The sequence below is a fragment of the Sorex araneus genome, chromosome 2, assembly GCF_027595985.1.
Source record: "Sorex araneus isolate mSorAra2 chromosome 2, mSorAra2.pri, whole genome shotgun sequence".
Classification (NCBI taxonomy): domain Eukaryota; kingdom Metazoa; phylum Chordata; class Mammalia; order Eulipotyphla; family Soricidae; genus Sorex; species Sorex araneus.
In genome coordinates, this window is record NC_073303.1 from 147,823,160 (window position 1) to 147,840,479 (window position 17,320).

Sequence of the window (17,320 nt, forward strand, 5' to 3'; positions counted from 1 at the left end):
ATCTTCTCATATTGCCACAATAGTGCCAAAGAGCTTCCAGTTGGTGGTTGTTCTGGGAGTTCTCTTCTTAAACTTTGCAGCCCTTTCTCCCCACTCCATGAAGTAGAATTTTGCATGAAGGAGACAGTGGTCTGGTCCTGTTTGGAATTTTGGGACAACAGTGACATCGGTCAGGCAAAACCGTCAATTGAATATGATGTTGTCAATTTCATTATGGAACTGTCCGCCAGGAGACTCCCATGTCCAATGTTTAGATTCAGTCTCTGGAACTGCGAGTCACCATGGATGGTCTTGGTCAACATTATGAATTCAGACATTCTAGGCCTGTTAATTCCATTCTAGGCCATGGGTCCCAATGTGGAGTTTTTCGGACGACCATCTGGGTTCTATCTTGGTGTTAAAATCACCAACAATGACCTTGTATAAGGCGTGGTCTTCTTTATAGAACTTCTCCAGCTCCATGGAGAACTTCTCAATTTCTTCTTCATTGTAGTTGGATGTTGGTGCGTAGACAACGAGGACAGAAATTGCCAGCAATGAGCCACATCTATTCAAGTGTAATCATGCTATTTGGGTTGTTAGTCATTAGTACGAATCAATGCTCATAGCCAAGTTCATGTTGACAAGGACACCGACACCACCGACACCTCTACTTCCACATGTTCTGAGGAACAGTGTTTCTCCAGTGTCTAAAACAGCATGATGTGATTGATATCTTCTTGTCTAGGTCAATCCATTGATGTTGTACTTGATCTTCTGCACTTGCACCATCAGGACCTCTATGGATGCTTCCGATACCAGCGTACATGTGTTAAAAGTGCAGACATTTATTTTAGTCCTTCTTTGTTTTGACAGCCTAGTTCAACGCTGAGATTTTAGTAGCCTCTGCTTGCTCATCCTTCTCAACGTTGCTGTATTAGGGTCTCTTCCACAGTCAGGAAAATGAGGCCCATTTTTGTACTGTTTTTGGCATATCAAATACACCACAGGTAGCTTGCCAGGCTCTGCCATGCAGGTGGCATGTTGTAATGATCTGCACACTGACAAACACATTACACACTTTGTGAATGGACATGTTGCTCACATACAGAAAGTACTGGCCAGATCTACACAGTCGATGCAAGGAGTCCAACCCTGCACCTGCCTGCATCTCTGGGCAGCACCTATTTGTTTGTTCTTCACTGATTGGCACCGTTGCCACCCGCTCACCAAAATGAGGCCGTGAACCATTGAGGGGGTTCATTAAATATATTTAATAGTAATATATTTATTGTTAAATATATTAAATATTTTAAATATTTTTTTCTTACAGGCTATGAAATCCTGAAGCACATTTTCTCACATTTTATAGCAAGTTCTTTGTTTGGATATCTATGCTCAAAATTGATTCACCTATGGATAACCAATGTTTTTGCCGATGATATCAATCATATAAGTTTCTGCTTTTCAGTACTGTACCTTGTCTTTTTTGCTGGTAAGAGATTATGCAAAAGCTAAACAATATAGGGAACATTCCAAAAAAATGTATAGAAACATATTACTAGCACAGGCTAGTTAAAAAGTAACCACTTAAGCCATTGTTAAAATTACCAGAGTAAGCTCTGAGCATTGCTGGGTGTGGCTGAAAAACCAAAAATAAACAAAATTGTCAAACAATTTGCAAAATATCAATATTCGTACAACAGAAAATGATGTAACAAAATATATATCATGAATATTACAACTTACAGAATTTAACAGAATCATCATCATATTGATATAATTTAGCATGCATTGCCAGGATAATGTTATATTCACTTGAGGAAAAAATATGTCTAATTATAAAAGTCCTTGGTAGGAAGTTTTGGTCTACATTCCACGGTGCTCAGGGAGGTGCTCATGGGACCATAGGCAGTGCCAGGTGTTGCAGGCAGAAAAATGGGAGACATGGTAGTGAATGTTAGGAAAAATGAAACCTGAACCAGTCCTAGAGCTTAAAATTCTTAGATACAAAGGATCCATCTCAGGAGCACATAAAGCCACTGAGATACAGAGAAGTGACTGAAACACTTGGGAGAAGAGGGTCTGATACTGTGGGAGCAAAATAGTGGAGCACCAGGTAAAATTAGTTGGTCACTTTAAATCTTGCCCATGGAAAAAATAACCAAACAGAATTGATAATGGGATGGCTGGTGATGGTATATGGCAGCAGGTATAAGGAAGCCCCTAACCCCTCTCTCTCTTCCTCCATCCCTCCCTCCCTCCCTCCTTCCCTTTCTCTCCCTCCATATGGTCCCCTGAGCATCGCCAGGGGTGATTCCTGAGTGCAGAGCCAGGAGTAACCTCTGTGCATTGCCATGTGTGACCCAAAAATCAAAAAAAAAAAAAGAAAGAAAGAAAATAGATGATAACTTGTAATATTACTGTCCAGCTCAAAGCAAGATGGGGAGAAGCCTGTTTATAATGTCACTCTATCCAAAATATCTCTGGTAACATTTGTGTCACTATTAATGTTGAATTAACACTTTATATATATGTATTTTTTAATTAGGTGAGCTACTTGGAATGTGTGGAATATTTGCTGTGGCCATTATGGGACTTTTTTTAAATTCTACAAGCTTCAAACCAGAAATTGAATCACTTCTTCTTGAGTGAGTGATTCACTTCTTGAATGAGTTCATACATTAGAAACTAAAATTTAAAGTTGTATTTATAGCTATATAGTAGAAGATACTAAATTGGCAATTGAACTAATGAACCAAATAATATCTTTCATGAAACTCTATTGTCCATTATTTATAAGACTCTGATTCTAGGCAAAATTAGAATTCATAGTAGCTTTCTACAGATTTCCTCAAATCTCTAACCTTCTACTTGAGTCACTTTTAGCACTATTTACACAATAAAAACATGGAAGTGACAGAAGTGCCCAACAATAGATGAATAGGTAAAGCAAATGTGATCTCTGTACAAATGAATTACACTATATGAATATACCCTACTCATACACTAAATAAATACACTATTAAAGTATAAGAAAAGACAAACATTTTTCAGTTTGCTGGAGTTGGATGAGTGGAATTGGAAGGTATCATGTAAAGTGAAGTGAACCAGAGAGTAAGAGATAAACACCAAATGATCTATATGAGAATAAAGAAACAAAAAAAGGAGATTATATGGCCCTCAATGGAAACAAATCCAAAAACATCAATAGAACTCAGAACTGAAAAGGCTCAGAGTTCTTAAAGGGAAGGAACTATGGAGCTATAGTGGAAGGATTTTGACACAGGTGGAGGGAATGTTTTACAGCAGAACTGCCAACTATAAAACAATGATTTCAATGCCATTGGAAAGTGTGATACCTAAATAGAAATAATGAGTTTAAGGAATATTTTCATGTCTGGAATTGAAAAATATATGCATGACACACAAGACAGAAATCTGAAGTAATAATATCCAATACTACTACATCAATGTAAGTAATCTATAGTGGGCCCATACTATTATTAAAAAAGGAGATGCACCATCTCTCAAGGTAGCTTATACCTTATATAAATCCAGTTCTAAAAATTTGCAATTACCACCCCGTCTATCCTTAATTACTCTGTCCTAGCTATAGCAATTAATTTGTTATTACTCAAATGTGCCAAACATACCTATTTGATCTGTGTCCTTTTGATTATGTTTTTGTTTGTTTTGGTTTTTGGGGGGTCACATCCAGAGATGCTCAGGGGTTACTCCTGGCTCTGCACTCAGGAATTACTCCTGGCAGTGCTGGGGAGACCATATGGGATGCCGGGGATAGAAGCCAGGTCAGCCGCATGCAAGGCAAGCCCCCTACCCACAGTACTATCGATCCTGCCCCATGATTACATTTTTGAAATGTGTTTTTCTTTACATATTAACATGCTTCCATGCTTCCATTCTTTCATGACACCTTATTAGAAATACCTGGAATCAATGAAATAAGAACTACCCATTCTACCTTATTGACACCTCCCTTTTGGGGTCAAAGGTTGCTGAACCACACTGGGGATGCTCAGGGTTTACTACTAGTTCTGTGCCCAGGGACCATTACTGGCAGTGCTAAGGGGACCCTGTGCAGTGTCAGGGCTTGAATTCAGGCTGGAAGCATTCAAGGCAAGCTTCCTACCCACTGTACAATATGTTACAGTGGGCAACATAATTAATAATGATGCCTATATCTATAAAATCAAAACCAATGAGGGTATAAGCATAGAACTTTCTTTAAAAAATTGTTTTGTTTTGTGCACCAAAAACACTGCACTATTTCTCTGGTAACGAAACTTCCTTTAAAAAAAGAATTCTTCCTGGGGTCAGAGTACAGAGGCTAGGGAGCTTGCCCTGCATGTTGATGACCCGGTTTCAATCCCTGGTGAATGCCAGGTTCCCTGAGTCCAACAAGAGTTATCCTTGAGTGCAAGCTAAGCCCTCAGCACAGCCAAGTGTGCTCCCCCCAAAACAAAAAAGATTAAAAAAATTCTTCTTAGGTAATACTTAATATGCAGGCATTGTTGTGACCCTTGGCTACCCGTGTGTAATCATTACAATAACTTATGAGACTACCAAATAAAAGATGGAACTTTTGGGTGGTAAGGGGCATAGGAATTTCCCAAGTGTGCACAGGATGCTCACTTTGGCACCCCATATACTAAAATAGGAATGATACAGAGAAGATTAGCATAGCCCCTGAGCAAGTATGACTTGCAAATCCATGAAACTTTCCAAGTACTGATCAGGGCCCCTTAGCCTGCATGGCTAGTGGTTGGTCCAATGATGTGGTGCTGCTTAGGCTCTGTAGTGTTAGGGATTACCTGAGTCACCCAGTGGCCCTCAGGGGCTTCCAGGGCTGCATCATGTGATGCTCAGCAGGCCCATATGGTGCTGAGGATCAAACTGGATGAGCAGCACACAGACCATGCTCCTTAACCCCTGTGTTCACTCTCTCTGACCCCTAGAATAGACTTTTAAAACTATTCAATTCTTTTTCTGTGTGCCTGACTTAATGAGCATGTGCACATACACACATGCATATATAAACACATTTTTTAAAATTTCTTGAATTGATGTATTGTTTATCTGTTAGTGATGGTTTTACATTCACATAATTTCAACACTACACTCATCACCAGTATACCCACCTCGCTTCCGCAAGTGCCCTAACAGCAATACCCCTTTCCCCAGTGTAGACTTGATTGTTCTCCCATTGTGTCACTTTTGGCCTCATTGCTATTTTGCTGTGCATTTCTAAGTCTCTCATGTGAGAGAGATTATATTGTTTCTAGTTAATTCCTTCTCTTAGCATGGTATCCTCTAGTTTCATCCAGATTGCAGCAAATTGCATGACATTGTTATTTTGTAGAGCTCCATAGTATTTCATTGTGTATATATACCTCAAATACTTCAACTTCTTGATCCATTCATCTGTAGATGGACATTTGGTTGTTTCTTTGTCTGACTATTGTACTTGATGCAATGAACACAAGTTCATATATCCTTTTGAGTTAATGTTTTTGTGCTTTGGGGATAGATGCCAAGCTGAGTCATATGGGAGTTCCTTTCCTATTTCTTTTCGAGATCTCCACATGCCTCCCAGAGACTGAAGCAGACAACAGTCCCATCCACTGTGGATGAGGGTTTCTTTCTCACCACACCCCTGCCAACACTGGCTGTTTCCATAGTTTTGCACGTGTCGTTCACACTGGCATGAGATGACATCTCAATATTGTTTTGATTTGCAATTTCTTAGTCATGAGTGATCTTCTCATATGCTTATTGGCATTCTGCATGTCTTCTTTGGGAAAGTGTTTGTCATGAATACATCTTTGTTTGCTTGTTTTACTTGTTTGTTTTAAGCATTGCAAAATTGTTCATGATTGCTTTTCAGTCATACAATGTTCTAACAGTCATTCTTCCCCCAGTGTATTTCCCCAGCACAGGTGTCCCCAGTTTCCCTCCCACCCTTCAAGCCACCCCATCCCCACCCCAGTCTGCTTCTATGGCAGGCATTCCCCCCTCTCTTCCCTTTCCCCTCTCTCTTCCTCTCTCTCTTAGTTTTCTCTTTCTCATTTTAGGCATTATGGTTTGTGATGTAAAAATCTATCTCTTAAATAGATTTTTAGAGACAGAGTCTAGCAGCACATGTTTGCTTGTCTTGGGGGCCCACAGCATATGTTTGTCATTCAGCATGTGGACCACTCCCTGCTCCATGCTTGGGAGTCACAGCAGGCAGAGCCTGGGGCATCATGTGATTCTGGGAACTGAACCCAAACCTTCTGCATGCAAACATGTGCTCCAGACCCCTGAGTTATCCCTGCTGCTCTGACAACATCCGTTTAAAATCATAAAATGAGATCAATGCTTTTTGATATTATTAATTTTGGTTATAAATCTAAAATTGGCTTTAAAGACAAAATATCCCAGGAATAACAAGAAGTAAATTTTGAATAACAAAAAGTGTGCAACAGATATATCCCTACAGTTTCGACAATTAAACATGACCAATGTTTCAAATGCTTTGCTTGCAGTTGATGAGAATGTGAGTCTGGGAATGATGTAGTCTTTCTGGATTTTGTAGTACTTGAGAAAAGCACATGCTCACAAATATAAACTGAAGAATATACGAAGGGTATTCTTGTAAATAAAAGATTCATTTAAATTTTTTAGGTATTAGCTAGATTTTAGGCAAAGGATTAATTATATCACTATGTTCATCAGACAAGTATAGTATTTTTTTCACATATTTTCATCCTTTATAATACAAGGTCTTTCCAATCACTATATCAGATTAATCAACTTTGTTGCCAGGATGAACTCTTTCAAATTGCATAGAGGAGACAGTAAAGTAGGTAGGGCACTTGTCTCTCACACAGTCAATATGGGTTTTATGCCTAGAACCACGTATGGTCCCTCAAGAACCACCAGGAGTGATCCCTGAGTGTAGAGCCAAGAGTAAGCCCTAGACACCACCGTGTGGCCTTGAAACAGAAAAAAAAAATCAAGAAATACCAAATAATATTGTTGTATCCTGAACATTTTTTCAATCAATCCTAAAAGAAAAACAGTGATTTATTTGCTATAAACTTTTAAATAGTTTGCTAATCCTTGTGCTCCTTTCTCCCCAATTAAATTATAGATCACTTAAGTATTAGTCAATGGTGAATTCATTTTTGTAATTTTACTAATGCCTACCACAACATCTCACAGAAATAAGCATTGCAACAAAAAGACTAACTATAATTAACTATTCATTTTTTTCTGAAAATTCAGGTTCTGGAATTGTCTGTCATTTGTTGCTTTTCTTTTGGTGTTTACTTTAACTGGACTTCTAATTCCTGCGCGCACATATTTATATATCGCATTTTCTGATATATACTATTCATTAAATATCTGCTTCACACTTACTGTTTTAAGGTAAGAATGATTTTTGTATTTTTATATAAAAATTGATATTACTGAATATATTTTTTAATAATAAAAGTGTTTCATACCTTAGAAAAAAATCAACTCAAAATATTCAAGGAATTATCAGTAACAGTTCTTAGTAATTTTAACTACTGTTTAAAGCAACACAAGCACTTTGTAAAACTTTCTAATTGAAAAAATGCTCTCATTATTTTACTTATAAGAGGTAAGTATAAGGTTTTATAAAGTCAAGAATTATAGATAATATATATGTACACATATATACTCTTTTGCCAAGGCATCAAAAAATCAGATGGGCCGGTCATGTAATGCGATTCAGAGATGACCGCTGGACTAGAGCTGTTACTGACTGGATTCCACGGGGCCTTCAGAAGACCTCGTGGCCACCCACCAACTAGATGGTCAGATTTCTTTGTCAAATCCCTGAATGAACGATTTGAGGCTCTTCCTGTTCCTGAGCAAGCAGATATTATTGGGCTGCACTAGCACGCGACAGGGACAAGTGGAGACGTTACTGGCGCCTGCTCGAGCAAATCGAAGATCAACGGGACGACAAGTGATACAAGTGATATACTCTTATAGTGTTTAACTAAAATTATGCAACAAATAATTTTGTACTACTTAAATTATAGTTAGAAACTACCTTTTGCATTTTGTTATTGTGGCCTTCATGCCTCTATATGATTATAATTGTCCCCATTTCTACCATCAAAGTTTTGTAGAATTCTACCCATTTCTTCTCCCATCACCTCTGGTAACTGCCATAGAGTTCACTGAATCGAAGAATTAGTTTATTGTTTCTTGCCAATTCATTTGCTTTAGTAATTTATATTCTACATATGAACAAAGCCATCTAATAATTTCCTTTCCCTTCCTTCCTTATTTCTTTAGTATAGACACCTCACATTCCATTGATTTTGCCCCCCCCAGACATTATATTGTCATTTACAATACCTTTCTTCCTCCTTTCATTCCCTTCCTTCTTCCTTTCTTCATTTTTCTTCTTCATTCTTTTCTCTCTGTCCCATCCCTCACCTCCACAGAGTGCTGGATATAGAATTCAGACCTCATATTGATATTTAAACATTTTAAGTATAATTTTTATCTTCACTATTAAAATTGGTAATACTCTATTTCCATCTAGGAAAATTAGCTGGGAGCAACACAGAGTCAGTGCCACAAAAATGTAAAGTAATTCCAAATTATTATGCTCAATTAGTGTAAATTGTAGAACAATGCATGAATGAAAGGAATAGAAGTGAGCTGACCAATCACTGGATAGAGCCAGTAAGATTAAAATCTTTTAAAAAATATATGGGGAAATTTTTCTCACTTCTCATTTAACAAATTTATATATATGTATTTATTTATCTACTTAATTTTAAATCACAGTGACATATACACAGTTAAGTTGCTATGACTGGGTTTCAGTCATACAATCCTCCAACACCCCTGCCTTCACCAGTGTACATTTCCCACCACCCATGTCCTCAGTTTCCCTTCCCTGCTCCTCCACCTGCCTTTATGGAAGGCAGTTTGTCTCTGTCTCTGTCTACTAATCTATCTATCTATCTATCTATCTATCTATCTATCTATCTATCTATCTATCTATCTCTTTTTGGGCATTATGGTTTGCAATATAGATACTGAAAGGTTTTCATGTATATCCCTTTAACTACTTAATTTACAATTCAAACTTTATCTAAAAAACCTAATAGGGAACATACACAGAAATCTCGAACCCGAGCAACTTGCGGCAGAGATGGCCCAGGACTTTGCAATAGGCCTTCTCTGCTGGGCTGCTCCAGACAGGGACAGGTGCCATCCCACCACCTGCCCTCTAAGAGCTCCAGTGGTCGCTATTTTCTAGAAGCCAGCAAGAAGCTCCAGCTCCCACGTGGCCAGGATCCAGAGACACACACAGGAATCTCGAACATGAGCAACCTGCAGCACCAATTTCTTCAGACACTAATTATTAAAATCTTAGAATTCCTAAGGCAAAAGCAGTTGCACAACATTATATTATATCCATAACAAGCAATACAAAACACATTGTCAAGCAATTGTATTATCAGCAGATATGTGGGGAGATAGGACTGGTCTGGAAATATCGAAGGTAACTAAAGTAGAAAAAGAATACCTTGCAAATTGTCTGCCACACAAGCAGGGGGAGGTATGGAATGGAGAGGCGGGGGGAATACTGTGCACTGGTGAAGGGATGGGTGTTGGATGACTGTATGATCAAAGTTCAAATATGAAAGTTTTGTTACTGTATCTCTCGGTGAATTAATAGCACTGTAGCACTATCATCCTGTTCCTCATCAATTTGCTCGAACAGGCACCAATAATGTCTCCATTGTGAGACTTGTTACTGTTTTTGGCACATCAAATATGCTATGGGTAGCTTGCCAGGTTTTGCTGTGTAGGCAGGATACTCTCGGTAGTTTGCTGGGCTCCCTGAGAGGGACGAAGGAATCAAACCTGGTTCAGGCACATGCAAAGCAAACACCCTACCCACGGTGCTATTTCTCCAGTCCATGGTAAATTAATAAAAAATTAAAATTTTTAAAATAAATAAATAAAATAAAATAAAAACTCATAGGTCTGTTGACATGAAAAAGTATCACTCAATGAGGGTATGGTGCTGTCCAGCAGGCCAACCTGTACCTGCAGGTCAAGTGCATCAGCAGCCCAATGGCTCCTTCAGGCTTCCTGATACTCCAAAATTGCCACTGTGCCTCTGGCCAGACCTCAACAACTTTGGACCAAGTTTACCAAGAAACTAAACAGCTAAAAGTTAGGTATTTGGGAGCCACACCTAAAACCACCTCGAAAGAGATCAAAAGCCACAGTTAATCTCGGACCTGCACATAACTGAACAGACTAGGGTAAATTGGAAGGGGGCAGGTTTGCCTGGTGGCCCACCCAAGCAAAGCCCCCAGCAGCTGCTTACTTCCACAATCCCAAATCAGTGTCATACCCCCGGCCTGACCCCACCGTCTCAAGACAGACCTCACCAAGATATAATCTGATGAAAATTCAAGTATGCAGCTTTTATGACTGAAATCTCCAGGCTTTCTCAGAGTTAGGGTAGACTACCTCCCACCACTTTCCAATACACATGGAAACACTGGCAGTTACCCCACAAACCAACTCCAACGCCACCCTGTAAGCTCTACTGCCAGCCTTGTTTCAGAGACCCCTAAATAAATCTCAAAAGAGATCAAAAGCCTCAGAAAATCTTGGACCTGTGCATGGCTGAACAGATCAGGGTAAATTAGAGGGGGGCAGGTTTGCCTGTGCCTGCCCAAGCAGAGCCCCTGCCAGCCACTTGCTTCAACAATTCTAAGTTGCCGCCACACCTCCAGCCTGACTCCACCATCTCAGGATGGACCTCTGCAAGATATAATATGCTGAATATTTTGTAATGTGGATCTTAGAGCATCAATAGCCCTGGCCCAGAGACACATCAGCGAGCCCCAGAAGACACCACAGCACCGGAGATCTCTCCGGGTTCCAGACTGGGCCAATTTTACCAGGGCACCCCAGATGGAGCAGGTACAGTCTCCCCACCTACACCAGATGGAATCCCAGTGACCAAGAGCTTCCACAAGCAAGGTCTAGGTATGCGGGTTCCAGGATTAAATCTCCAAGCCACATGGTGGCAGAGGACTTGGGCTGTCCCTCCCTGGGTCCTTGCCCACCCAGCAGGTTGGTTGTCATGCTCATAAGTTGCCTCCAGCACTATCTTAGAGCACCAACAGCCCTGGCCCAGAGACTTTCACTTGAATCCAAAAAAGGATTAGTGTCATACAAAGATGTCTCTGGAACCCAACAATTTACAATATAGAAATTTACATTTATAATCGCAGCCATGCGAGCTCTCATGATATTCAAAATGAGCAATGGAAAATAAATTATCTAGCATCTACCCTTGGCAGGTAGGCTTAAATGGTGGTGGGAAATTTTGAGCAAAACATAATGCCCCATATAGACAGTATTGGGGAAATTTTCTGCCATAGTGGCAGGGTGAGGAATGGGATGTAGGTGGTGGAGATTATGCACTGGTGGAGAGATGGGTGTTTCATCATTATATGGCTGAATCTAAAACATGAAAGCTTTGTAACTCTATTTCACAGTGATACAATTTAAAAAAGAAAGTAATGTGGAGTTCATGACCAATTCAACCAGCTTAATCAATGGCTAAACAAATAGCAGTGTGCCTACATTGTTGAAAGAGAAAAGAAAAAGTATCACTCAAGCATGATATTGATTAGTATTACTCATCAAGCAGAAAAAATAGAGAATAATGTCTTTTTCTTGGCATATTACTATGTGGAATAGTACCTTCCTTTGATTTTATGCACACATGATGACTCATTTACCTAAAACTGCTAAAACTTAGCAGTTCCACAAGGAATAGACTGAAAGTGAACTGAGTTAAAGAGAAGTAAATTCTACAATAAGAATAACTTCCAAATTTTTGTTTTGTCTTACAGACTTCTGGTCTTTCTCTCAATGAGCCCTCTTTTGTCTCGACTTGATAATGACTACAGCTGGCGCTGGGCATTCATAATGGTCTGGAGCAAAATGAATGGGACACCTAATATAAACATGGCTCTCATATTTGCCTACTCTAAGCTTTCTCTTGGAACTGAAGAGAAAAAATCTCAAGTAAAGAAAGCTATGTCTTGGGAAAGATGTTTTATTAAGATTGTTAATGTGTATTAAAATATGACTTTGTACTGAGATAGTTCAAATGAGAGGTATTTAGCTATGATGTTGCAAGTTCGGGGAGATGATATCAACTAACAAATCTCCTCTTTCCAGTCAAGCTTATCGATCTCCTAAGCTCTTCAATATAGTCTGAAATAGATATTATGTAAATATAAATAATGCAATGTAAATCATTTAAAATAGCAACATAGAACATGCATTCAATAAATTATTTATCCCTACCATCCACTCAAGTGAAGCAGAAACCTATTTTTTTTAATGTAGAAGCACTGCTATGTATTCAACCATTGAATAAGCTGGAAATCTAATTGTTATTGTCTGTTCTTCTATAATATTAAAAAGAACTATTGAGTACTATTAGTTTCTTAATTTACATTATAAGTAAATTTACCTCTAAGTAATATCCATAACTCTGCCATGACTCATACCTAAACAAAACATGATAGTATAATGCATCTTCTTCCTCATTTCAAAGTTTAATAGTTATGAGGAGGTTTTTAAGAAACACTCCATGCACGCATTGGAGCTCATCTAATACTTTCATTATTTTTAACATAAATTCCAAGAGTAAAGGGAAGGATAGTGAAGTAATTAGTACATGTCTAATTAAATACTAGCCTTAATATCTAAAAACTAAATCTTTAAACACTACTTTAATTGCCTTCTATTTGACCTGTTTTCTCATACTGGGAAATTTAATGATCATCTCTCAGAAACTGGTAAAAGTTCTGGCACAGCACTATTTAAAAGGGTTATTATGAGAACTAGAAAATACACTTAAATCATGTATTATATTGTGTGTATATATTAAATATACAGTACATACAAACTGTTCTGATGATTATTAAGGTGAAAGCATGTATGAATGCTTTGAAATGGAACTTTCATAATTAAAATAATTTAGTCAAATGGTTGCATAAGCCATAACAACTTGAGAAGAGAGGAGAATACTACTTTATTTAATATTGCTGTGTCTTATATGTTTATGCGTATTTATTAATTACTGTATTTATTATGTATTTATTAACATGCATAAAGAGGAAGTCAAGTAAGGAGTAAAAAACTACTTACTCCTATCTCTATTATTTATGGGCTAAATAACCTTGGTTGTGGTTTAGCCAGAAAGTGGTTCACTTTGTCATACATAAGGTCCTGGATTCTATGTAAGACATTATAAAGAAATAAACAAATAAATAAGAGGCAGAAAGAGAAACAATCACCAATAATTAGAAGAAAATACAGTAATCAATTAAGCAGTTATTAAGAAATAATAAGTCAAATTCTGCATAACTTAAGGCAAAATAATAAAACCCCTCAAATGAAGTGATTAAACTTTAAAAAATATAATTTCCTTAAATTGATACATGAGGAAACAGAAAATCTGAATAGCTCTCAGTTAAGAAGCTGGCTAGGTAATTAAAATTTTCTAAAAAAAAAGTTCAATTACCATTACTATAAACATAATATTTAGTTTATATAATAGAATTATAAATTCTTATCTATCGATATAGAAATCATAAATAGCTTTGCATTAGAGCTTGATAGGAAAGGAACTAGAGAAACTTATGAGGATATTAAAATTAATTTATATCATGATATAATTGAAAGTTAAACTGTGAAAATTTTGAAACAGTATACAAATATATTTCAATTATGCAGATTAGACACTATATTTTCTAATTACCGGTGTTAGAGTTACAACTTTGAAGAACTTTTTCTGAAGAAAGAGAAATTTTATTTTGATGGGGCCAGAGAGATAGTTCAACTTATAAGGTTGGCCTTGCATGTGGCCAACCTGACTGAATTCTTGACACTGATAAGATTCCCTGAGTCTGCAAGGAGCAAAAGAGCTAGGTCATAGAGCCAGGAGTAAGGCCTGAACACCACCAGGTGTGGATCAAAGACCAAAAATAAAATAAAGCAAAGCAAAAAATAGTTTTTAATATGAGCATCCTGGTTATTTTCCAATCATCATCTAATGCAATGGTAGAGAACATCTAGCCTGAGGTCCATATAACGCAGCTAAAAACAAGTGGTCTTACTCTGGTACTTGATAGAATAGAAATTCTATCAGTTTCATCCCATCAGCTGTCCACGGTCCATTAGTTTGTATTATATACACACAAATAGCATTACAAATATCCAAACATCTCTAAATAAGAAAAGGGTTCTCCACCCCTACTCCAGTGCAACAATTAGGAACTTACATGCTTTCATCATCCATGCCTAGTTTCCAATTGCAGTTATAGGTTAAAGAACTAGCTAGGAGTCTAACCTAAGCTTTGAATGTTTGGACCCCATGAATGAGCAAACACGAATAGACTGAGATTGAAAACTAGTTTTTCACTCATCTTTGGTTATCAACTTGGGACAGAAGTAGAGAATAATATAAAGTGGCATAAGAAATATGTATTAGCCCTCCTCTGAGATAATGAAGGAATGTCAGAAAGGCAAAGCATGAGTTGAGGTAAACATTGAGGTCTCAGAGCTGTTCCCTTTTCCTAGATGAGGAAATCTATTTTAATATTGATATACTAGTAATCTTGAGCACAAAATTGTGTAACTATGCACATGTACATGTACATGGATAGTAGTTAAGAATTGAGAAAGAAATTACAGGAACATTTTTAAAGTTCTGAAAGTGAAGTAACAGAATTTAAGGACAAGTTTGTTTGCTTGTTTTTATAATATCTCTATGTTTACTCGTCAAATCATGAATCCTAGCTTTATGATTTGACCCCAAAAGCTTGAAGGAACATGAAAGAAGATGATCGAGTTGAAGTATTCTCTGATACTAAAATTCCTACCTTGTCATCAATATTTATTAACATACTACAATTTAGCTGAATGTTCATTGGTAAATATAGAATGCTTTATATAATATTGTTATGAATACTTACTTTATATTTTCTTTATTCTAGGTATTATTTCATGGAGTAACAATATGTCTAATTAATCTGCTTATTAGTAGATTTATTTTGCCAGTGGCAGTTAACAGACTAGGTAATCCAAATAATTATTATTCTAAGTGAAGATAAAAAAACCTGAATAAATTTAAGCTTTGTCAACGATGAAGAAATCATAAAATGACAAATCAATGATATCTAACTGTATGTCTTTGTGAAAATATATAATATCTTAGACCAATACATCTATTTAATTTAATCAATTATTTGGGTTGGGAGATAGATCAAATGGCAGAGCAGATGCTCAGTATGTGAAAAGCTTGTGAGTTCCAGACACACTGCTGGTTTGGGGTCCTGTGGCCCCCTGCCCTCAAACTCCCAAATCTGGGCAGGCAGAACACAGCATGAATAAGTCAAATATGGTAAGATAAGAGAGTCATGTGTGCATAAAAGTAAACAAAACACTTTTTTAAAAACTTATAAACTCAAATACATTATGGAGGAAGATGGAAATGGAGTATATTCAGGAATGAGTGTTTTGAGGTGTGGGAATCTTCAAGAATAATGCAGATAGTAGAGAAAAACCAGATGGGAATGGTAAGGAGATTTAGAAATGGAAACCAATATGAATTGAGTAAGAAATAGCACCTTGGTAGAAAGTGTCTGCCCTTACTGTGCACCAATAGCCTCCACATTCTTGTGGCAACTTGTGGGGCACCAACCTTCCAGCAACCCACCTGTTCTCTCCTAACCTTCATTAGGTGAGCTCTAAGTCTCCTTCACACATCCTGGTGGAAGTCCTGACCCCTAATCATGAAGCTCACCAGAGGTGACAAGAAGACTCTTCCACTTCACAACATTGTTCACTTACACACTTCCATCTTCTTCAGTGACCTCACAGTACTCTCTATGGACCCCCACAAGTCCTCTGGTCTTAGAGCTTCATATTTGATTCTGCCCTATTAGTTTTGAGGAGAAAGAATTACAACACAGCAATGTCACACAGATTAGCATTACAAACACGAGAGCCTAGGATTGCTAATGGAAATTCTAATTGCTTTTCAGATCCTCTATAATTCAATTCCCCACCCTTAGGACTGAGAAAGCACAAGGAATAATGAAAAAGGGCCAGAGAGATAGTAGAGTGGGTGTGGAGCTTGCCTTGCATGCGACTTCAGGCTTCAATCCCTGACACTCCCCATGGCCCCTGAGCACCCCCAGGTGAGGTCTCAAACAGAAGATAAATGTAGCACTGTTGTCCTGTTTTTCATCGATTTTCTCGAGCGGGCACCAGTAATGTCTCCATTGTGAGATTTGATGTCTCACAATTCGATACGCTTTTGGCATATCGAATATGTCACGAGTAGCTTGCCAGGTTCTGCCATGTGTGTGGGATACTCTCAGTAGCTTGCCGGGCTCTCCAAGAGGGACAGAGGAATCGAACCCAGGTTGGCTGTGTGCAAAGCAAATGCCCTACCTATGATGCTATTGCTCTAGACCCTAGAAGATGAGTAAATTAAATAAATAAATAAATAAAATTTAAAAATAATTCAGCTGCCTCCCCAGAAGGCAGCAGAAGTCTAGATAAGTCATCAAACTTATGATGACATCTTGCATCAGGCAAAATGCTCATCTTGCCTGAGGACGATCTATATGATAAGTGATATGAAAAAAAAGCATTGAACAAGAGATCTACACAGCTTTAAAAAAACACTGGAAAATATTATTTGATCAAAATAGGAATGAAGGAGTTAAAGAGCAGACTATAAGAGCTTAATAAAATAAGCCCAAAGATAAATCAGTGACCTTGAAGACAAAGCACAAGATAATAAAAAAAAGAAAAATAGAAAAACAAATTATTTTGAAAACATGAAGAAAAGTTATAGCATTTAATGGCAATAGTAAATGGGACAACCTCAGAATAATAAAGATAGGGAAAGAGAAGAAAGAGAGAAAAAGGAAGAAAAACTGGTTAAGGAGATGGTTAAGTATGAGCTTCCACAGCTTGAGGAGGGAGATCTGTGAGCAGACTCAAGAAGTCCAGAGAATCCTAAACAAAATCAGCCCAAATAGAATAGCCCCAAGACACATTGTAGCCAAAATGGCGAGGACCAAAGAGAGACAGATCACTTAAGGCAGCAAATACAGGAAATATAAAGTTCACTGCAGATTTCTCATATGAAAGCTAAAAGGGAATGAAATCACATATTAAAAGTACTTAAAGAAGGGAAATTCTGACCAAGAGTCCTTTT

The 17,320-nt window shown here is 37.7% G+C and overlaps 1 protein-coding gene and 1 non-coding gene across 2 annotated transcripts in view; both read left to right on the forward strand.

Moving 5' to 3' along the window:
• Positions 1-17,320, forward strand: part of SLC9C1 (solute carrier family 9 member C1) — a 108,707-nt gene that overhangs the window by 40,956 nt on the left and 50,431 nt on the right. The window contains exons 9-13 of the mRNA XM_055124511.1: positions 1,313-1,474; positions 2,531-2,630; positions 7,270-7,413; positions 11,925-12,099; positions 15,084-15,165. Coding sequence (XP_054980486.1) covers positions 1,313-1,474; positions 2,531-2,630; positions 7,270-7,413; positions 11,925-12,099; positions 15,084-15,165 — 663 coding nt within the window. The remainder of the gene's footprint in view (positions 1-1,312; positions 1,475-2,530; positions 2,631-7,269; positions 7,414-11,924; positions 12,100-15,083; positions 15,166-17,320) is intronic.
• Positions 4,626-4,734, forward strand: LOC129402855 (U6 spliceosomal RNA). The gene has a single exon (XR_008628892.1). It is a non-coding gene; the product is annotated as a U6 spliceosomal RNA (small nuclear RNA).